Source organism: Scyliorhinus canicula, chromosome 10 (genome assembly GCF_902713615.1).
Source record: "Scyliorhinus canicula chromosome 10, sScyCan1.1, whole genome shotgun sequence".
Lineage (NCBI taxonomy): Eukaryota > Metazoa > Chordata > Chondrichthyes > Carcharhiniformes > Scyliorhinidae > Scyliorhinus > Scyliorhinus canicula.
Window position 1 is genome coordinate 14268526 of NC_052155.1, and position 22621 is coordinate 14291146.

At 47.0% G+C, this 22621-nt stretch overlaps 1 protein-coding gene across 1 annotated transcript in view; it reads left to right on the forward strand.

The window, feature by feature from the left end:
• The window catches only part of LOC119972235 (cadherin-7-like), a 134352-nt gene that overhangs the window by 57237 nt on the left and 54494 nt on the right, over positions 1-22621 (forward strand). The window contains 3 exon segments of the mRNA XM_038808620.1: positions 4741-5041; positions 14023-14142; positions 21980-22147. Of these exon segments, the coding sequence (XP_038664548.1) occupies positions 4741-5041; positions 14023-14142; positions 21980-22147 (589 nt within the window).

The window sequence follows — 22621 nt, forward strand, 5'->3', positions numbered from 1 at the left end:
GATTTTATTGAACTCTTAACTATCATACATACTTTAACTGTGGGTTGACACTGTGCTGAGTTGACTGGAGACCTGAGGCTAACCTGACCAGACTATCTTACTAGCGCATGGTGTAAGTTCTAGTTGTTTCTCATTGGCTCTGACTGTCTCAGAGGCTGGATCCCAAGAGAGCGGGAAAACTAGTGCCCTCTGGCTTTATAGTGGCCGTGTCCTGTCTGGTGATTGGCTGCTGTGTTCTGTGTGTTCATTGGTCATCTGTGTGTCAATCACTGCCTGTCTGCACTCCATCATATACCTGTGTGTATATTATGACACTATGTACATACTGTGTACGTTCCCTTGGCCGCAGAAAAATACTTTTCATTGTACTTTGGTACACGTGACAATAAATATCAATCAATCAACCCTATTGTTCGCCCATACCCAGTATAGGATTGGCACAGCTCTGGGTAGAGTCATGCAAAAAAACTCAAGCCTGCTATCCCAAGGTCTTGAGACATCTGAAAATCTGCTGCTACACTTTGGCTCCATCCACTACCACCCCCCCCCAACCCCCCCACACAAAATAAACTCAGAAGCCTCTGACAGTGACAGCCTTTATATTATCATAGCTTTCCTGATCCTGAAGCTGCTTCACCAGTTTCGCTGACTGACAGTGTGCAGAGAAGGTGAAAAATACAAATTTCAGTTGTGCCGCTGTGTCAGCAGAATCTACAATTCCTGACATCGTGACTCAAACTCTGTGCAAACCGCGTTCGCCTGAAATGTGTTCCGCATTGAGGGGCAATTGGGATCTTGAGGATGATTACTTCCTGTCACTGAATTGGAATAAACGTGTTTCGGAAGCATATGTAATCACCTATTAAAGGTGCAGCTACACTGCACATTCACATTGACGTAAAGTGATTTTGACTGCGCACCGAGCGATATGCAGCATCCATCAAAATCCACCTCATTCTGGATGGGAAAAGTGAGCTGTGTACAACCCCAGAGCAGACCACTGTACTTTACCAGTGTCGATTACAATTTGTGTTCTCAACTCTCCAGGAACGACCTGAAGCCTCCAGGAACGGAAGCTTAATCTCCAGGATAAAGTTACGAGATGGTGGTCTTGCGAGACCACGCTTCCCGTCAAAGAATGATATTTGAGTTTAATGGCTGAAAGCCTCTGACTGATTATTTTTGGGGTATAAGATTGAAGCCACATTCCAGTGACTTGAGCTCACCGTCACAGAAGGCTGCGAATTTCCATCATTGCACCTTCTACAGTCCAACATGAGACAACCTGTGTAAAACTGCCCAGCAACAGTTGCCTTAAAACAGATAAATGGTGGGATACTCCTGTCCCGTTACCAAGGTGTCCCGGATGGCCTCCTGGGTACTGGATTGGGTGGAGACAAACCATTAGACTTGATCCCTCAGACAGTGGGGCCCTGGCTGATAGAGGAATCCGCAGCCATGAGCTAATCAAGGTAACTAGAATACATTAGCCGTGACCATTGTTGGGTCACTGGGCAGTCGGAGAGAGGTCATGTGATAAACCAACCCTCTGTGTGTCTCAAGCGCCTCCTTTCTCTGCCAACGAGGACAAGCAGCTGTGACTTGGAAGGAACAAGATCATGGAGTGCATCCTTTCTCTCTCTTCCTCTTTCTCTCTCTCTCTCCATCCATCCAGTTTGCAAGTGGAACCCTGTCTCTGAGTTTTGACTATCCACAGGCCACAGAGAGAGATCTTTAAAATAACTCGACCCGATTCTGCTGTCTCCTGAAGAATACAGAAATCTTCTGTCGACAACTTGAAACCACCTCAACAGGGCCAATAAATCCAGCATGAAGCCAGCCAAATTACCAATCTTCTGAAGTCATGTGCCCCTTTAATGTTATCAAACTCTAAACGAAATAATCTAGTCTCCTCCTTCTGTAATCTATTGGTGTGTGTTTGTGTGAATTTAAAGTGCGTGCGTGCCTGTGAAATCCAGGGCATTTTTATCACTTAAAGCAGGTTAAGTACAATGAAAGCTATTCCTTCTTCTGTTAAAGACTGAGTAAACCCGACTGTGTGCATCTTTTATAGTCACGGCAGGTAAACAGTTAAACACTCATGGAACTGGCAGGTTTTAATAAAAATCTCTTGCAGCAAATCGAAGAGGGAGAAAAGAGGGGAACCCTCCGACTCCCCTCCTCATTTGATTGTGACAGTGGTGTCGTGCCAATGTCAGTGGGTTGGCAATCTAAAGGCCCAAGCTAATGCTCTGAGAACATGGGTCCAAATGCCACCAAGGCAGCTGGTGAAGTGTTAATTCAATTAATAAATCTGGAACACAAAGCGAGCCCCAGTGTGGTGTATTTATTCACCATAATATAAGTTGTCTGTATAGTACTGTGGCCTATGGCCAGGGAATGGTAATATGATCTCCTTCCATGTATTGTTCTGGAACTCTGGTGGGCTCCACCCCCCCCCCCCCCCCCCCCCACCCCCCCGGACGGTATATAGACCGGCCGCCTGGGGGCCGGCGCTCAGTTGTTACAGCAGTCACAGGCAGGCAAGTTCTTGGATAATAAAGCCGATGTTCTTTCGCTATCATCGTCTTGTAGTGAATTGATGGTACATCGCCCAGTAATGGTGAACATGACAATGATCAGGGGCTGGTTTAGCTCACTCAGCTAAATCGCTGGCTTTGAAAGCAGACCAAGCAGGCCAGCAGTACGGTTTGATTCCCGTACCAGCCTCCCCGGACAGGCGCCGGAATGTGGCGACTAGGGGCTTTTCACAGTAACTTCATTGAAGCCAACTCGTGACAATGAGCGATTTTCATTTTCATCGATTGTTGCAAACATCCATCTGCTTCACGAATGCCTTTCAGGGAAAAGAATCTGCCATCCTTCGCTGTGACTCCAGATCCTTACTGCCTGCCAAAATGGCTGAACAAGCCATAGCTCGGTTGGTCGCACTCTCGCCTCGGAGTCAGGAGGTTCCAAGTTCAACTCCCATTCCGGAGGCGTGACCCGGAAGATCACGGCTGATTTTCCAGGGCAGCGCTGAGCCTCGGCTGGAGGTGCAGGTTTTCGTGTTTGCCATTACATTGAGGCGGCATCTGCCTGTTCTGGCGGATGTGAAAGATTCTCTGGTCCTCAAGGAAGAGCAGGGGAACTATTTCCCTGTGTTCTGATGAATGTTTATCCCTCTGCCAACATCACTGAGAAATGGATTGATTGGTCATTATCGCATCATTGTTTCTGGGAGCTTGCTGTGCATAAATTTGCTGCATTTCGCCCGTATTTCATGGTTGCAAAGCACCTTGAGGTGTTGGGTGCGAAAAGCGATATATAACTGAAATCCTGGGCTGGGTTCTCTGGTCCCCCCCGCCTCATACACCTCGACAAAGGGGGTGGGGCGACGTACCATTCCCTGGCGGCGAGATTCTCTGCTCCTGTCGCTGTCAACAGGATTTCCCATGGAAGACACCCCACGCTGTTGAGGAACCCATGGGCGGGGGTGCGCTGCCAGCGTGACCAGAGAATCCCGGCCTCCGTGGGGGGGATGGTGGGGTTGGTGTCAGGACACGAGGTCATGTGATGAAACCTCCAGTGATACACCTGCTTAGTGTCAGCATGACTTTGGTGCAGCATTGTTTGGGCTTCTTCACCTCCGTGCACCTCCGTCTTAACTTTGGAAATATTTAAATTCAATCAGCTGGGGAATGAAGTTGAAATGAAAATGAAAATTGCTTATTGTCACGAGTAGGCTCCAATGAAGTTACTGTGAAAAGCCCCTAGTCGCCACATTCCGGCGCCTGTTCGGGGAGGCTGTTACAGGAATCGAACCGTGCTGCTGGCCTGCTTTCAAAGCCAGTGATCTAGCCCTGTGCTACATGTTTACAGCTACTGGTGTGCTCTGCAGTGTTGACCGGAGAACAGTCGTGCACTTTAACCATGGCATTACAGCAGATATAGGAAGCAAAGTAAAAACAAACATCTGTTTCCCCGAAGCCCCTTCGAAGCTAAGATGCCTTTCCTTTTTCAAATTCGGTCATGGGATGTGGGCAATGCAGTCTCGACCAGCATTTGTTGCCCACCCCTATTTCATAGAATCATAGAATTTACAGTGCGGAAGGAGGCCATTTGGCCCATCGAGTCTGCACTGGCCCTTGGAAAGGGCACCCTACCCAAGCCCACACCTTCACCCTATCCCCATAACCCCACCCAACCATTTTGGACACTAAGGGCAATTTAGCATGGCCAATCCACCTCACCCGCACATCGTTGGACTGTGAGAGGAAACCGGAGCACCCGGAGGAAACCCACACAAACACGGGGAGAATGTGCAGACTCCGCACAGAGAGTGACCCAATCGAACCTGGGACCCTGGAGCTGTGAAATAACTGTGCTAACCACTGTTCTACCGTGCTGCCCTTCAGAAGGTGGTGACGAGCTGCCTTCTTGAACCGCTGCAGTCCTTGTGGTGTAGGTGCACCCACAGTGCTGTTAGGGAGGGAGTTCCAGGATTTTGTCCCAGTGAAAGTGAAGCAACGGCCGACATATTTTCAAGTCAGGAAGGTGTGTGGCTTTGAAGGGAATTTGCAGGCGATGGGTTTCCCGTGTACCTGCTGCCCTTGTCCTTCGAGTGGTAGAGGTCGCAGGTTTGGAGGGTGCTTTCAAAGATATTTGTTCAACGATTCGTCACTATTGTAACGACAAGTAACTATTTGATATTTATTGAACTATTTATATGAATTACAGCTACAGCTCCACTCAGATTCGAACAATGGTAATGGCTCTGTGAGATACAACCTGACAGGTGATGGAGCCGGGACTATCTTCACCATCAATGAGGACAACGGAGACATTTACCTCATAACGAAGCTGGACCGAGAAGTTAAGCCATTTTACATCCTGCGAGCTCAAGTGGTGGACAGAGCAACCAACCAGCATGTAGAACCAGAGTCAGAGTTCATGATTAAAGTCCAGGACATCAACGACAATGAACCCCAGTTCCTGGACGAACCGTATGTCGCCACGGTTCCCGAAATGTCACCTGATGGTAAGGGAGAGAAATTGTCAACTCGGGAAGGAATAGTCGATGAAGACAAAGACTTATATTGAACTCAAAACATTAACTTTGTCTTTCTCTCTCCACAGTGCCCGCCAGCCCTGCTGAGCTTTTCCAGCATTTTCTATTTTAATATTCGATCTATAATCATTGTCTGGCCTCGCCTTCATTGTATAGATTCTCTATTTGCCTCGATGAGTTCAGCGCCAACCACGTGCAAGAACCTTGATACCATCCAAGGCTAAACAGCCCGCTTGATTGGCAACCCTTCCGCACACATTTTCTCCCTTCACCACCGACACACAGTCGCAAAATGCACTGTGGAAACTCGCCAAGGCTCCTTAGGCAGCACCTTCCAAACCCACGACCACTACTATCTTGAAGGACAAAGGCAGCAGACACTTGGGAACCCCACCACCAGGAGGTTCCCCTCCAAGTCACTCACCATCCTGATTTGGAAATATATCGGCCGTTCCTTCACTGTCGCTGGGTCAAAATCCTGGAACTCCCTCCCTAACAGCACAGCGGGTGCACCGACCACACAGTCTGCAGCGGTTCAAGAAGGGCAGCTCACCACCACCTTCTCAAGGGCAATTAGGGAAGAGCAACAAATTGTTGGATTAGTCAGCAATGCCTAAGCTAATGAATGAATTAAAAAGATACATATTGTTGACAAATGTGAGGTTATCCATTTTGGTAGGAATAACAGCAAACGGGATTATTATTTAAACGATAAAATATTAAAGCATGCCACTGTTCAGAGAGACTTGGGTGTGCTAGTGCATGAGTCACAGAAGGTTGGTTTACAAGTGCAACAGGTGATTAAGAAGGCAAATGGAATTTTGTCCTTCATTGCTAGAGGGATGGAGTTTAAGACTAGGGAGGTTATGTTGCAATTGTATAAGGTGTTAGTGCGGCCACACCTGGAGTATTGTGTTCAGTTTTGGTCTCCTTACTTGAGAAAGGACGTACTGGCGCTGGAGGGTGTGCAGAGGAGATTCACTAGGTTAATCCCAGAGCTGAAGGGGTTAGATTATGAGGAGAGGTTGAGTAGACTGGGACTGTACTCGTTGGAATTTAGAAGGATGAGGGGGGATCTTATAGAAACATTTAAAATTATGAAGGGAATAGATAGGATAGATGCGGGCAGGTTGTTTCCACTGGCGGGTGACAGCAGAACTAGGGGACATAGCCTCAAAATAAGGGGAAGTAGATTTAGGACTGAGTTTAGGAGGAACTTCTTCACCCAAAGGGTTGTGAATCTATGGAATTCCTTGCCCAGTGAAGCAGTTGAGGCTCCTTCATTACATGTTTTTAAGGTAAAGATAGATAGTTTTTTGAAGAATAAAGGGATTAAGGGTTATGGTGTTCGGGCCGGAAAGTGGAGATGAGTCCACAAAAGATCAGCCATGATCTAATTGAATGGCGGAGCAGGCTCGAGGGGCCAGATGGCCTACTCCTGCTCCTAGTTCTTATGTTCTTATATTCAAGATGCCCTCATGAAAATATCAATCCTTGGGTAAAATTAAAGTTAACCTGAGGTAAGTCTTGTTCTGGGCCTACAAAAGAGTAAAGGCAAGCAACCAGCAGAGGGCAGCAGAGCAGAGCTACTGATCAGCTGTTCTGGGGAAATTTGCATACGTGCAGTGCGGTCAGCCTAAGTTGAAGGTGAACCTGCGAAGAAGACCCAAGGAGTTTGAGTAAAGGCAAGCAACCAGCAGAGGGCAGCAGAGCAGAGCTACTGATCAGCTGTTCTGGGGAAATTTGCATACGTGCAGTGCGGTCAGCCTAAGTTGAAGGTGAACCTGCGAAGAAGACCCAAGGAGTTTGAGTAAAGGCAAGCAACCAGCAGAGGGCAGCAGAGCAGAGCTACTGATCAGCTGTTCTGGGGAAATTTGCATACGTGCAGTGCGGTCAGCCTAAGTTGAAGGTGGTTTGTGGAGGGGCTGTTGGCAAGTGACAGTTAAACCCGAAACACTTTGTGAGTGTTTCCCACCCTACCTCCTCCTCTAACCAACCCCCCCACCCCACGGTGGTTGGGAAGCGGGAGCAGGGGCCTGTCGTGAAGGTGAGTGAGTGCCTTTAAATTTGCTTACCTTTCAGCGGGATCAGGGTTTGAGGTAATATCAGGTAAGCTCTTCCTTTCCTTTTTCTTTTTCTTGTTTTTTTTTTAATCTAGAGGGGATGTCAGGGAAGGCAGTACAATGCTCCTCCTGCAGAATGTTTGAGGTGAGGGACGCCGTCAGTGTCCCTGCTGATTTCATCTGTGGGAAGTGCACCCAACTCCAGCTCCTCAAAAACCGTGTTAGGGACCTGGAGCTTGAGCTGGATGAACTTCGGATCATTCGGGAGGCAGAGGGGGTCATAGATAGGAGCTTCAGGGAAGTAGTTACACCAAAGACTGGAGATAGATGGGTAACTGTAAGAGGGACTGGGAAGAAGCAGTCAGTGCAGGGACCCCCTGCGGTCGTTCCCCTGAGTAACAAGTATACCGTTTTGGATACTTGTGGGGGGGACGACTTACCAGGGGTAAGCCATGGGGTACGGGCCTCTGGCACGGAGTCTGTCCCTGTTGCTCAGAAGGGAAGGGGGGAAAGGAGTAGAACATTAGTAATTGGGGACTCAATAGTCAGGGGCACAGATAGGAGATTTTGTGGGAGCGAGAGAGACTCACGTTTGGTATGTTGCCTCCCAGGTGCAAGGGTACGTGATGTCTCGGATCGTGTTTTCCGGGTCCTTAAGGGGGAGGGGGAGCAGCCCCAAGTCGTAGTCCACATTGGCACTAACGACATAGGTAGGAAAGGGGACAAGGATGTCAGGCAGGCCTTTAGGGAGCTAGGATGGAAGCTCAGAGCGAGAACAAACAGAGTTGTTATCTCTGGGTTGTTGCCCGTGCCACGTGATAGTGAGATGAGGAATAGGGAGAGAGAGCAATTAAACACGTGGCTACAGGGATGGTGCAGGCGGGAGGGATTCAGATTTCTGGATAACTGGGGCTCTTTCTGGGGAAGGTGGGACCTCTATAGACAGGATGGTCTACATCTGAACCTGAGGGGCACCAATATCCTGGGGGGGAGATTTGTTAGTACTCTTTGGGGGGGTTTAAACTAATTCAGCAGGGGCATGGGAACCTGGATTGTAGTTTTGGGGTGCGAGAGATTGAGAGTAGAGAGGTCAGGAGTACAGTTTTGACTTCGCAGGAGGGCGGCAGTGTTCAGGTCTGTGGTTTGAAGTGTGTCTATTTCAATGCCAGGAGTATACGAAATAAGGTAGGGGAACTGGCAGCATGGGTAGGTACCTGGGACTTCGATGTTGTGGCCATTTCAGAGACATGGATAGAGCAGGGACAGGAATGGTTGTTGCAGGTTCCGGGGTTTAGGTGCTTTAGTAAGGTCAGAGAAGGGGGCAAAAGAGGGGGAGGTGTGGCGCTGCTAGTCAAGGACAGTATTACGGTGGTAGAAAGGATGCAAGATGGGGACTCTTCTTCCGAGGTAGTATGGGCTGAGGTTAGAAACAGGAAAGGAGAGGTCACCCTGTTGGGAGTTTTCTATAGGCCACCTAATAGTTCTAGAGATGTAGAGGAAAGGATGGCGAAGATGATTCTGGAAAAGAGCGAAAGTAACAGGGTAGTTGTTATGGGAGACTTTAACTTTCCAAATATTGACTGGAAAAGATATAGTTCGAGTACATTGGATGGGTCGTTCTTTGTACAATGTGTGCAGGAGGGTTTTCTGACACAATATGTTGACAGGCCAACAAGAGGTGAGGCCACTTTGGATTTGGTTTTGGGTAATGAACCAGGCCAGGTGTTAGATCTGGAGGTAGGTGAACACTTTGGAGACAGTGACCACAATTCGGTGACCTTTACGTTAGTGATGGAAAGGGATAAGTATACCCCGCAGAGCAAGAGTTATAGCTGGGGGAAGGGCAATTATGATGCCATTAGACATGACTTAGGATGTGTTGGTTGGAGAAGTAGGCTGCAAGGGTTGGGTACACTGGATATGTGGAGCTTGTTCAAGGAACAGCTATTGCATGTTCTTGATAAGTACGTACCAGTCAGGCAGGGAGGAAGGGGTCGAGCGAGGGAACCGTGGTTTACCAAAGAAGTGGAATCTCTTGTTAAGAGGAAGAAGGAGGCCTATGTGAAGATGAGGCGTGAAGTTTCAGTTGGGGCGCTTGATAGTTACAAGGAAGCGAGGAAGGATCTAAAGAGAGAGCTGAGACGAGCAAGGAGGGGACATGAGAAGTCTTTGGCAGGTAGGATCAAGGAAAACCCAAAAGCTTTCTATAGGTATGTCAGGAATAAAAGAATGACTAGGGTAAGAGTAGGGCCAGTCAAGGACAGTGGTGGGAAGTTGTGTGTGGAGGCTGAGGAGATAAGCGAGATACTAAATGAATACTTTTCGTCAGTATTCACTCAAGAAAAAGATAATATTGTGGAGGAGAATGCTGAGACCCAGGCTATTAGAATAGATGGCATTGAGGTGCGTAGGGAAGAAGTGTTGGCAATTCTGGACAAGGTGAAAATAGATAAGTCCCCGGGGCCGGATGGGATTTATCCTAGGATTCTCTGGGAAGCCAGGGAAGAGATTGCTGAGCCTTTGGCTTTGATTTTTAGGTCATCATTGGCTACAGGAATAGTGCCAGAGGACTGGAGGATAGCAAATGTGGTCCCTTTGTTCAAGAAGGGGAGTAGAGATAACCCCGGTAACTATAGGCCGGTGAGCCTAACGTCTGTGGTGGGTAAAGTCTTGGAGAGGATTATAAAAGATACGATTTATAATCATCTAGATAGGAATAATATGATTAGGGATAGTCAGCATGGTTTTGTGAAGGGTAGGTCATGCCTCACAAACCTTATCGAGTTCTTTGAGAAGGTGACTGAACAGGTAGACGAGGGTAGAGCAGTTGATGTGGTGTATATGGATTTCAGTAAAGCGTTTGATAAGGTTCCCCACGGTCGGCTATTGCAGAAAATACGGAGGCTGGGGATTGAGGGTGATTTAGAGATGTGGATCAGAAATTGGCTAGTTGAAAGAAGACAGAGAGTGGTAGTTGATGGGAAATGTTCAGAATGGAGTTCAGTTACGAGTGGCGTACCACAAGGATCTGTTCTGGGGCCGTTGCTGTTTGTCATTTTTATAAATGACCTAGAGGAGGGCGCAGAAGGATGGGTGAGTAAATTTGCAGACGACACTAAAGTCGGTGGAGTTGTAGACAGTGCGGAAGGATGTTGCAGGTTACAGAGGGACATAGATAAGCTGCAGAGCTGGGCTGAGAGGTGGCAAATGGAGTTTAATGTGGAGAAGTGTGAGGTGATTCACTTTGGAAAGAATAACAGGAATGCGGAATATTTGGCTAATGGTAAAATTCTTGGTAGTGTGGATGAGCAGAGGGATCTCGGTGTCCATGTACATAGATCCCTGAAAGTTGCCACCCAGGTTGATAGGGTTGTGAAGAAGGCCTATGGTGTGTTGGCCTTTATTGGTAGAGGGATTGAGTTCCGGAGCCATGAGGTCATGATGCAGCTGTACCAAACTCTGGTACGGCCGCATTTGGAGTATTGCGTACAGTTCTGGTCGCCTCATTATAGGAAGGACGTGGAAGCTTTGGAACGGGTGCAGAGGAGATTTACCAGGATGTTGCCTGGTATGGAGGGAAAATCTTATGAGGAAAGGCTGATGGACTTGAGGTTGTTTTCGTTAGAGAGAAGAAGGTTAAGAGGTGACTTAATAGAGGCATACAAAATGATCAGAGGGTTAGATAGGGTGGACAGCGAGAGCCTTCTCCCGCGGATGGAGGTGGCTAGCACGAGGGGACATAGCCTTAAATTGAGGGGTAATAGATATAGGACAGAGGTCAGAGGTGGGTTTTTTACGCAAAGAGTGGTGAGGCCGTGGAATGCCCTACCTGCAACAGTAGTGAACTCGCCAACATTGAGGGCATTTAAAAATTTATTGGATAAGCATATGGATGATAAGGGCATAGTGTAGGTTAGATGGTCTTTAGTTTTTTTTTTTCCATGTCGGTGCAACATCGAGGGCCGAAGGGCCTGTACTGCGCTGTATCGTTCTATGTTCTATGTACATTCTACATTTCTGCCTTTTTGCTGGTCATCCACATGGATGCCTGGAGGAACTGACACCTGCCTTGCTCAGGAGAACCCAATTTCCTGGAGGGTTTTGTAATATGCCTTCAAATAATATCAATATGAAATGATGAGATGAGAAAATGTTATGTCATCATAGAATCATAGAATTTACAGTGCAGAAGGAGGCCATAAAACTACCGGATGTAAGTTTCCAGCTGATGTCCTTTAGGGAAGGAAATCTGCCATCCCTACCTGGTCTGGCCGACATGTGACCGTAAGCTCTCGGGATGTGGCTGACGCCTAATTGCCCTATGAAATAGCCCAGCAACATACTCGGCTGTGTTCAAGAAAGGGGCTCACCACCGACATCTTATGGACAATGAGGGAAGGCCAATAAACGCTGGCCTTGCTGGCAACGTCCTTATTAATGAATGAATAAAAGGAAAGGTTGTTCAAGCCTTGCACTCTAAGTCGCTTGTTGTTGGTTGCATCCTTTTCCAATGGAAAAATTCGACAGATTTGGTGTCCACTCCCAAAGAGCATTTAAACTATGTCAACTTGCAATATGCATGAATGAATGAAATGAAAATCGCTTATTGTCACAAGTTGGCTCCAAATGAAGTTACTGTGAAAAGCCCCTAGTCGCCACATTCCGGCGCCTGTTCGGGGAGGCTGGTTCGGGAATTGAACCGTGCTGCTGGCCTGCCTTGGTCTGCTTTAAAAGCCAGCGATTTAGCCCTGTGCTAAACCAGCCTCTCCACCTCTCTTTCCTCTTTCAACCTTTCTGTCTCTCTACCTCTCTCCTCTCTCTATACCTTTCTGCCTCTCCACCTCTTTCTCCTTTAAGCCTAATTTCCTTCTTGTCATTCATTATTTCGTAAATCATTCCAGTCCTCAAGGTTTCTCTCCCAGAAATAATAAAAATGACATTTTTGTCACTGCAACACATGTTTCTGTCGGCACCTGACACACAAATATTAATAAAATAAATATATTAGGATGAGGTATTTCCTGATTTACTGGGTAAATATGCTGAGTGTGTTACTGAGAGTATTGGAGTCCTATATTCCTCCTCTGGTTTTTACTGCACTGCGACTCCTGCTCTTTCCCTGATTTAAATAGATCTGCCGTTGGCATATGAACGTGTTGCTGCTGTTTAAAAGGTTTTACACCGTATCTGCAACCTCAATTCAAACTCAGACCCTTCACTCGTCAGCCCCGTGGTGCCCCATGGCCACCGATCGACATTGGCTCCTCGTCCCGCAAAGCTCAATCTAAAAATTCTCATCTTCACCTTCAAATCCCCTCGTGACCTCATCCCTCCCGACACCTGTAACCTCTTCCAGTCCTACAACCCCCTGAGATCTCCGCACTCCCTTCAGTTTCGAACGCTTGCTCTCTTCCTTTGTTCTGCCCTGGACAACCGGGCCTTCAACCATCTGAGATTCTCTCCTTTAACCTTTCCGCCTCCCCACCTCGCCCCGCTCCTTTGCATTACTCCTTGGAACCTAGTACTTTGGTCACTTGTCGTAACATCTCCTTATGCGGCTTATTGTCAAATTTCTACTCCAGGCTCAAGAGGCTGCATTGCCTACTCCTTCTCCGATGTTCCTACTTGACAGCACTCTTGTGAAGTGCCTTGAGATGTTTTTCTGAAGTCAATTTCATTGTAAGCTAAAAGAACAAAGTGAAAGTCAATCATCAATAAAGAGCAAATCAGCACTCTACCTAAACTGATATTCCATGCTTGGTTCCGGAGATCGAAATATTCATACAATCACACAGAGCCACGGAACCAAGGGAGACAGCTATAGCCAACATTGGGTATCACGGATTCAAATATGCCCTGACTCCCCCTCTGCAGTTTGCAGGCCTTGAACAGGGGGCACTAATGGGTTCGTGGGAGGATAGCTGAGGTTAAGGTTGGATGCCCCAGGTCCTGGCCTCACCTCCCACCTGCCCGTTCCCAATGGACTCCATTAAGCTTCAGCCAAAGGAGGAGACGGCTGTCCCTGCAGGAAATTCAGTGCCCATATGCTCACTGTTGAAGGTGCTACATTATTGCAAGTTACTATTAACACAAGAAATTTACAGTGCCGATTGAGGCCATTCAGTCCATTGAGTCTGGACTGGCTCTACGAAAGAGCACCCACTCAAGCCCACACCTCCACCCTAATCATGTAACCCAGTAACCCCACCTAACCTTTTTGGACACTAAGGGCAATTTAGCATGGCCAATCCACCTAACCTGCACATCTTTGGATTGTGGGAGGAAACCGGAGCACCCGGAGGAAACCCACGCAGACACGGGGAGAACGAGCAGACTCCGCACAGACAGTGGCCCAAACCGGGAATCGAACCTGGGACCCTGGAGCTGTGAAGCAACAGTGCTAACCCCTGTACTACCATGCCGCCCCGAGGAGATGTACTGAACAATTCAGCCCCTCAAGCCTGCTTTGCCATTCAATACAATCATGGCTGATTCTCTCCCTCAACTCCATTTTCCCAATCCCTCCATGTATCACTTGATTTCCTGAGGGATCAAGAAACGATCGATCTGAGCCCTAAATATATTCAACGATGGAGAAATCAGAATTCTTTGGGGTAGAGAATTCCAAATATTCACACCCCTCTGAGTGAGGAAAATGCTCCTTATCTGAGTCCAACGTGTTACTGTTTTTGTAGTCAGCCTATGATTGTGGGCGATCGCGTTTCTGTCCGGCTCATTTGGCCTGCGTCCCTCCCTATTTCTAAAATTCTCTGCAGTGATATCTTTGTGCAGAAGTACACGATCAGTCTCACAGCGTAGGAAAGAGCTGAACGCCTTTCAGGCTGCAACTGAAGACTTTAATGAACTAATTATTTATACTCTTTGCAGGAACCTTCGTTACTCAAGTGACAGCAACAGATGCTGATGATCCTTCCTATGGGAGCCATGCCAGGATAGTGTACCACATCCTCCAGGGACAACCGTACTTCCTGGTGGAGCCGACAACAGGTGAGTCACAACAGGAAAGACACGGATGGCCCGTTTGTGTAAGAAGTGGCACTGAAGCTGCACATAAGATGCTCATGAGTGATGAGAAAGCCATTCAGCCCCTTGAGCCTGTTACATCATTTCAATTAGATGATGGCTGATCTATGCAAAAAAGAACATTCAGTTTTTTCACCCTGTCTAGACATTGCAAAGAGCTTTACGGCCAATGAAAGTGCAGTCACTGTTATTATGTGGGTAAGACAGCAACCACTTTGTGCACAGCAAGATCCCACAAACAGGAGTATGGTGATGACAAATGATGACAGTCAGAGAGATCTAGGTGTACAGGTCCACAGGTCACTGAAAGGGGCAACACAGGTGCAGAAGGTAGTCAAGAAGGCATACGGCATGCTTGCCTTCATTGGCCGGGGCATTGAGTATAAAAATTGGAAAGTCATGTTGCAGCTGTATAGAACCTTAATTAGGCCACACTTGGAGTATAGTGTTCAATTCTAGTTGCCACACTACCAGAAGGATGTGGAGGCTTCAGAGAGGGTGCAGAAAAAATTTGCCAGTATGTTACCTGGTATGGAGGGCATTAGCTATGAGGAGCGGTTGAATACACTCGGTTTGTTCTCACTGGAATGATGGAGGTTGAGGGGCGACCTGATAGAGGTCTACAAAATTATGAGGGGCATAGACAGAGTGGATAGTCAGAGGCTTTTTCCCAGGGTAGAGGGGTCAATTACTAGGGGGCATAGGTTTAAGGTGCGAGGGGCAAGGATTAGAGGAGATGTACGTGGCAAGTTTTTGACACAGAGGGTAGTGGGTGCCTGGAACTCACTGCCGGAGGAGGTGGAAGCAGGGACGATAGTGACATTTAAGGGGCAGCTTGACAAATACATGAATAGGATGGGAAGAGAGGGATACGGAACCCGGAAGTGGAGAAGATTTTAGTTTAGATGGGCAGCATGGTCGGCACAGGCTTGGAGGGCCGAAGGGCCTGTTCCTGTGCTGTACGTTTCTTTGTTCTTTGTTCTTTGATGACCAAATTTTCAGGCAGTGCATTTCAGATCCTAATGATGTTCTGCCTAAAAATGTTTTTCCTCCTGATGCCTTTGGCTCTTTTGCTAATTGCCTTAAATTGGTGTCTTCTGATTCTCAATCCTTTCATCAATGGGAGCAGTTTCTCCCCATCTGCTCTCTGCAGATCCCTCAGCATCTTCAGATTCTCTACCAAATCCCCTCTTAACCTTCTCTTCTCAGGGGAATAGCCCAGCTATCCATGAAATTAAAAGTCCCCATCCCCGGAACCATTTTCTCTGCATCCACTCTAACAGGACATTCCCTGCTGTCATTCGGATACAACATGGAGCTAAGCCGCTGTCTGTCCTCCCAGCAGAATCCCTTGGTATGATTTTGGGAGGAAAGGGCAGATCCCTGTTGTCTCGGCCAACATTCATCCCCCAACCAATCCCAGCAAGTGGCTGATCTGTTGGGCTCTCTTCCTCAGAGAATAGGGAGACTGGGCCATTGAGTAGTTTTAAGACTGAGTTGTGTGACAAGGGAGTCAAAGGTAATAGGAGTTGAGAAAAAAGTAGATTTGAGGCCACACTCAGATCAACCGTGATCTAATCAAATGGCAGAACAGGCTCAAGGGGCAGAATGGCCTCCTGCTACCCCTAATTTGTTTGTTCACATATGTCCCTCTTCGAGCCAAACACCATCCTGACTTGGAATGATATTGTCATTCCTTCACTGTCGTTGGGCCAGAAACCTGGAATTTCCTTCATAACATCGCTGTGACCACATGCACAGCAATAGTTCAAGAAGGTTCCCCAACGCCTTCTCAAAGACAATTAACACAGAAATATAGAAAATAGGATCAGGTGTAGGCCATTCGGTCCTTCAAGGCCTGCTCCACCATTCAACATGATCATGACTGATCCCCGATCCAACGAGATGCTCCTGCAGTCTCCCCATTCCCCTCGACACCTTTAGAGCCCAGAAATCTATCTATCTCCTTCTTAAATATCTTCACTGAGTTGGCCTCCACAACCTTCTGTGGTAGAGAATTCCGCAGGTTTACCCCCCCACTCTGAGTGGAGACGTTTCATTACGGTCGAGCAATAAATGCTGGCCTTGCCAACGGCGCTCACATCCAATGAAATGAAAGGCGTGAAAGCTATCTCGTCATTAATTACATTGCTGTTTGTGGGATGTTGCTGTGAATAAATGGGCAGTCAGGTGAACTGCGTTTCGACAGCGACAATATCTTCAAAGTACAGTTTTTTCTGTGAAACGCTTTGGAAGCTGCTATACAAATGCAGACCTTTATTCCGAGCAGAAACGTAGCAAGGGGAGGAGGCCTCAAACCTGTCCTGTGGCTGATCTATGAGCTGGCTCCACATATACCTGCCTGTAACCCACATCCCTTAAGGCCTACGGACAGCAGGATCTCCGACTTAGAATGAACAATTTTAGCATCAATTGCCACTGGCCGAAGAGAAGTTCCGAACTTCTATCGTCCCTTTGCATGCAGAAGGATTTACGAACACCCTCGTATTTGTAATGTGGGTGAAGAGTGGGGGGGGGGGGGGGGGGGAACACAAGTTAAATTCCAAACCTTAGGCTGAAGAAAATCTCTGTATTAAACAGAAAATCACTCCTGCGAAGAAAGAAAAGCATTCGGATCAAACGGGAAATGGAAAGTACCGTGTGATGGATATTTCGGAGAGTTTCTTCCAATTGTCAAGGGATGGCTGATTGCAGGATAAAACCCTCCCAAAAACCACAGAGGTTACGACTTTCGGAGGAAAATTAGCATTGTGAATTAGGAGCACCGGGAAAAGATTCATGCCTTTGCAGCGTATGCAGATGCTCCCGTCATTAATATTCACCACATTTCCACTCAAGCACTTTATCAGTTCGTATTTCCCCACAGGACCTGTGGCTGCGAGTTCTGGAGAGAAACTGAAGGACCCATTTTTTAAAACAAATGTTTTTGAGGAAGCATTGCCGCGGCGCAGTAAAACATTCTGACTCCTGTCTTCCTGAAAGGAATTATTGCACCCTCGTATAGGATAAAACAGAAAATGCTAAACAGGGTCAGCAGGCCTGGCAGCATCTGTGGAGAGTGAAACACAGTTCATGTTTCGAGTCCATGTGACCCGTCAACAGTTATTAAGGAGGCTAATGGAATGTTAGCCTTCATCGCACGAAGATTTGAGTACCAGAGTGGTGAGATCTTGCTTAAATTGTATAGAAGCTGTGTGCAGTTTTGGTCCCTGTAAAGGTGCACTGTCACAGGCCTCAATGGTGCAAACAAAAGGTATTTATTAATAAGAATTGTAAAGCAGCCTCATGGCTGTACCTAGTTTGCAAAATGTCTCTTTGCCTCGGAGAATCTCTCACCTTGGGATGATTGCACACCCTGATTGGCCATGCAGGCCATGTGACTCTTACTCTGCTGTGTTGCCCTTAAATGGACAATCACCACAGCCCCTCCCCCTTTTGGTCTTTTATCCAATCTTCGATAACTAATTCACTCCCTCCTAAATACCAACTAAACATTATCTGCATGAGTTGGACATTTATAAATCGAGTCTTTGAGTGAGTTTCTGTTTCTTAGAAAGTAGTGTAATTCTGTTATCTGAGATGCTTCCACAGGATCAACATTAACAGGAACTGCAATAACGGGTACCTCTCCTGGCAGTACAGGCAGATCATTCCTATTTGCTTCCACAGAGAACAGCTTTGTGCCTGGTACAGGAATGACTATTCTTGTTCCTCAGATTATGATGCTATCCTCAATTCATTCTTACAGGTAACGAATGGGTCCATTTCCTCAGAAAATGACATATTGACCCATCCTATAAGTATTTTGTCTCTCACTTTGGACAGAAGTGGATCTTGATTAGTCCAGTTCTTGATCTGCTTCACCGAGACTGGCAACATGTCTAAAAAATGTAATGCCGTGATGATTTCTTGTAGTACTGGAGTACATCTGATACTTTCTTGCAAGGGTAGGTGGCTAAGAGCATCCGCATTCGCTGCGTGTGTTCCAGGTTGGTGCTTGAAAGTAGATTCATAGCTGGACAGAATTAATGCCCATTGTTGAATTCTTGCTGAGGGGATTGGCGGGATAGCTTTTCCTCTTTGAAGAAACTAGAGCACCCGGAGGAAACCCACGCAGACACGGGGAGAACGGGCAGACTCTACACAGACCGTGATCCAAGCCAGGAATCGAACTGGGGTCCCTGGTGCTGTGAAGCAGCAGTGATAACCACTGTCCTACCGTGCCATCTTGGCTGGTGAATGAAGCCATTTTGTGTGCTCTGCAGCTTTTGTGCACCTTTTTCAGGGCTTTCCATGGCCAGCGCTATCTCCATAGCTTGTTTAAAGTTTATGTCTACCTCTTCAAGCAACCTGTGTTGAATAGCACCATCGTTCACATCACAGACTAACCTATCTCGTAACATGTTGTCTAGCGTTGCTCCAAAATCACAATGCTCCAATAATTGCTTCAGTAAGTCAGAGTAAGCAATGTAAGTCACAATAAATTAACCTTGAAGCTCTCATCCTCAAGTTAAATTTGAATCTTTGGAGTATGACCGATGGTTGAGGTTGACACTGAGCATTCACTGAATCCATGAGCTTACTAAATGATTTGGAGATGGGCGTGGTTGGGGCTGTAAGACTGCGAATCAGGTTATAGGTCTGAGTTCCACAAACACTTCAGAGAATTGCTTTGTGTTTTACCTTCTCCCTTATTTAATTTGCTTGGAAAAATACCAAAGGTGCTCGACATATTGTGTCCTATCCTCGGTGAGACAGAGAATGTTAGCAAGGTAAGAGTTCCCTTGACCATCCAAAGCCAGCAAAGCCAGGTTGCATGATCACCCTGAGTTGTACTGCTGCACCACCCTCAACATAACCCCCTGCCCCCTCGATATGTTGTTGCCCGCACTTAATCCCTGGCCCATCAGCGACTGACACCTGGCCTGCGATATGGGGATCCTCTATCTTCACCAGCTTCACCGCCCGTCCTATCAACAGAGGTAGAAGAGGAACAGCCTCCATTGGAACTGTGGTCGACAAACTTGGATCTCTGCCAAGCCCACTCTCCTGAAACTGGCACCAGCTCAGAGACATCCTCTCTCGACGAAGTCAGGGAGTCAGAGAAAGTCATACAGTTACTTATTGCTGAGGAGAGGAAGAGTCTTGAGGGTTTGCAAGCTCCTTTGACAGAACATCAGTCGACCCACTTGCTGCTTCTGACCCTCATGGATCACCTAATCATCGACTCATGAAATGACAGCACGGAAAAAGACCATTCAGCCAATTATTACTGTACCTGCTCTTTGAAAGAGCTGTGCAATTATCCCTACTTTCCTTTCTCCTTCTGCACAGCCCTACAAATGTTTCCTTTTCATCCCCAGTTCCCTATTGAAGTCACTGTTGAATCTGCTTCCACTCCCTTTATGTCCAATGCATTCTGGATCAGAAGGGATGTTCCCCCTTGTGGGAGAGTCTGGGACCAGAGGGCATAATCTCAGAGTAAGGAGTCACTCATTGAAGACAAAGACGAGGAGGAATTTCTTCTCTCAGAGGTTGGTGGATCTGTAGAATTCTTTACCGCAGAGAGCAGTAGAGTCTGGGTCATTGAGCATGTTCAAGGCTAAGGCAGACAGGTTTTTAATCACTAAGGGAATCAAGGGTTCTGTGGATAAAGCTGGAAAGTGGAGTTGAGGATTATTGGACCTGATCAGTCATGATCTCATTGGGGGTGGCATGACGGCACAGTGGTCAGCACTGCTGCCTCACGGTGCTGAGGATTCAGTCCCAGACCCGGGTCACTGTCCTTGTGGAGTTTGCACATTTTCCCCGTGTTTACGTGGGTCTCACCCCCAAAGATCTGCTGGGTAGGTGGATTGGCCACTTTAAATTGCCCCTTAATTGCAAAAAACAATTGGGTTCTTTAAATTAAAAAAATTCTTGATCTCATTCAATGGCGAAGCAGACTCGATGGGTCGAGTGGCCTACCTCTGCTCCTGCGTCTTATGGTTTTGTAAGCACTAGTTGCCATCAGAGCATTTCATTGCTGGTCGTGCAGGAGTGAGCCGCTTCATTGCCTCGCTGCGGAGTTTGATCCAAGGTGGTGGAGGTAATTCTGCCAATTCTGCCAAGCAGGTTGAAAAGTAACAGTTGGCCGCACCGCGGGCTGCTTTTGGGCAGCCGGTAATATTCCGTGGTACTTGCCAGGGAAGTCTGCCAAGGGGGAGAACAGCAGACAGGATTGAGCCATCTCTCGAGAAGTATCCCACGGATGAGGTATCGGTGGGTGGCTGAAACACAAGATGTGATTAAGTCAAGAATTGATGCACAGTTGGGCTGGGCATAGGGAAGGTTTCGGACAGCTGGTGCGGTAGACCCTGCTGAGGGGGATCGATGGGTACCTTCACCATTCACTCTCTGACAGTAGAAGCACAGAACAAGCAGCCAGCTATCAAGTTGTTTCCAGTCTCTTGCCAGCTTTTGTATCGTAGTATCATAGAATTAATATAATTTAATGCCATTTGGGTCATCTTATCTGTGCAGTCTATCTGAAGCAGTGTCTGTTATGAGTACAGCTGATGTTAAACACTCGGGTAGTCCACGTTCCCAAAGGGAGACTTGAAATGCCCTGCTCTCAACTATATTTTGCCGTTTGGTAAAACATGAAAAAAGAAGTGAAGATTGTTCCAGACATTTTTGCGATGATTTTAAACAAACAAAGAATGTCTCTGAAACAGTAAAACACACAACACAAAAAGTCAGCTGAAAATACACTTTACATTCATGACGGTACATGGAAACTTTAAATTTACCCAGTTACGAACCCCTCTATTTTCCTAATCTCAGAGCTAATCCACCCCAAACGACATCCCATAGGTTTCAAAAACTATCAGCAAAATCCAGCAATAGTTACCAGACCAAGCACCTGTATCTCTCGGGGTTGCTAGGAAAGAGACGGCTGGCTTCTCAAGCAGGTTTTGTTCAGTTACAGCTTGTTGGGAGTGGGCATAGCTTCCTGCGGTCTAAAAACTGTTCCCACGCATGGGGTGAACCTGCCTCTGATATACTGTTTCTCCTTTTGCTCGCCCCTTAACTGAACTAACACACACAGTGATTAGCGCTGTTGCTTCACAGCTCCAGGGTCCCAGGTTCAATTCCAGGCTTGTGTCACTTTGCGGAGCCTGCACGTTCTCTCCATGTCTATGTTGGTTTCCTCCGGGTGCTCCGGTTTCCTCCCACAACTCCTTGAAGACGTGCTTGTTAGGTGAATTGGACATTCTGAATTCTCCCCAGTGTACCCTAACAGGAGCCGGAATGTGGTTCCCACTCACAGCCATTCAGTCAACCCAAGAGGACGTCGGTGATTATCTAACTTTGATTTCATGAAATAGGCCTGAAGTGGACGATTACCTTGACAGAAAAGGAATGATTTAGTCTGCGAAGTAAAAAAGAGCCACGCTCATGTTTCAGCGACAACTGACACACATTCTGTCATGTTTCCTGTACCCTAGATAGAAGCACTCAATAAAATAGTTTTGACCTGATTTAGATAGCTGAAGTGTCATTCCATGGAAAAGAAGGAATGAACCTTAAGATTCCTCACCCAAGCAGAAATTACCTTTCAGTGATTCTCACCTATTACCCCACGGGGAAATCCTTCCGTATCGTGACGGGCTTTATCGGAGGCAATAGAGGCACTTGGAAATTATTTTCTTGTCTGTTGTTGAGTGAGTTCTCAACTGACTTGTCGTACAAGACTGTGTTCTCTTTTTTTCTAACGGAGTGGGAATATATTTTGCAGGAGTAATCCGCGTTGCTCTGCCTGACATGGACAGGGAGGCCAAGGAACAGCATGTGGTGATTATAGAGGCTAAGGATATGGCTGGGCTAAAGGGAGGTCTATCAGCGACCACGACTGTGACCGTCACCTTGTCTGACGTTAATGACAACACACCCAAATTCCAGCACAGTGAGTAGCTTCCAGCTCAACAGGACTCCTCATTATCATAAAAGTTATAAATATTGAAAACAAGGCATAATGTCTTCCTGGAACATTAGCATATACTTGTAAGCATAACTGCTTTTTCAAACATACAGTGAAATGTGTTCTCAAAGGCCACCTGCAGTGGCAATCTGTCAGCCTCCAAAAAAAAAATGAGATAAATAATTCAGGGACTTGGAGACCATGCCAAACTCTCCTCAGCCCTGACAATTATGTACACTTCCCATCATATCTCGAACACAAGAGTTGAGGGATCGGGATTTGTTCTTCCATGAATACTGTAATTTCGGGTCATGACCCCCCCATGCCGATGGGGTAAGTCGGTAGATAAACGTTCCCTCCGGAACTCCGTCCCTCACATCCAGAGGACTCCAGTTATCCTCCCCTCATTCCGCCTTGAGTTCCTTTTTATTCCTTCACGAGATGTGAGCGTTGTTGCCA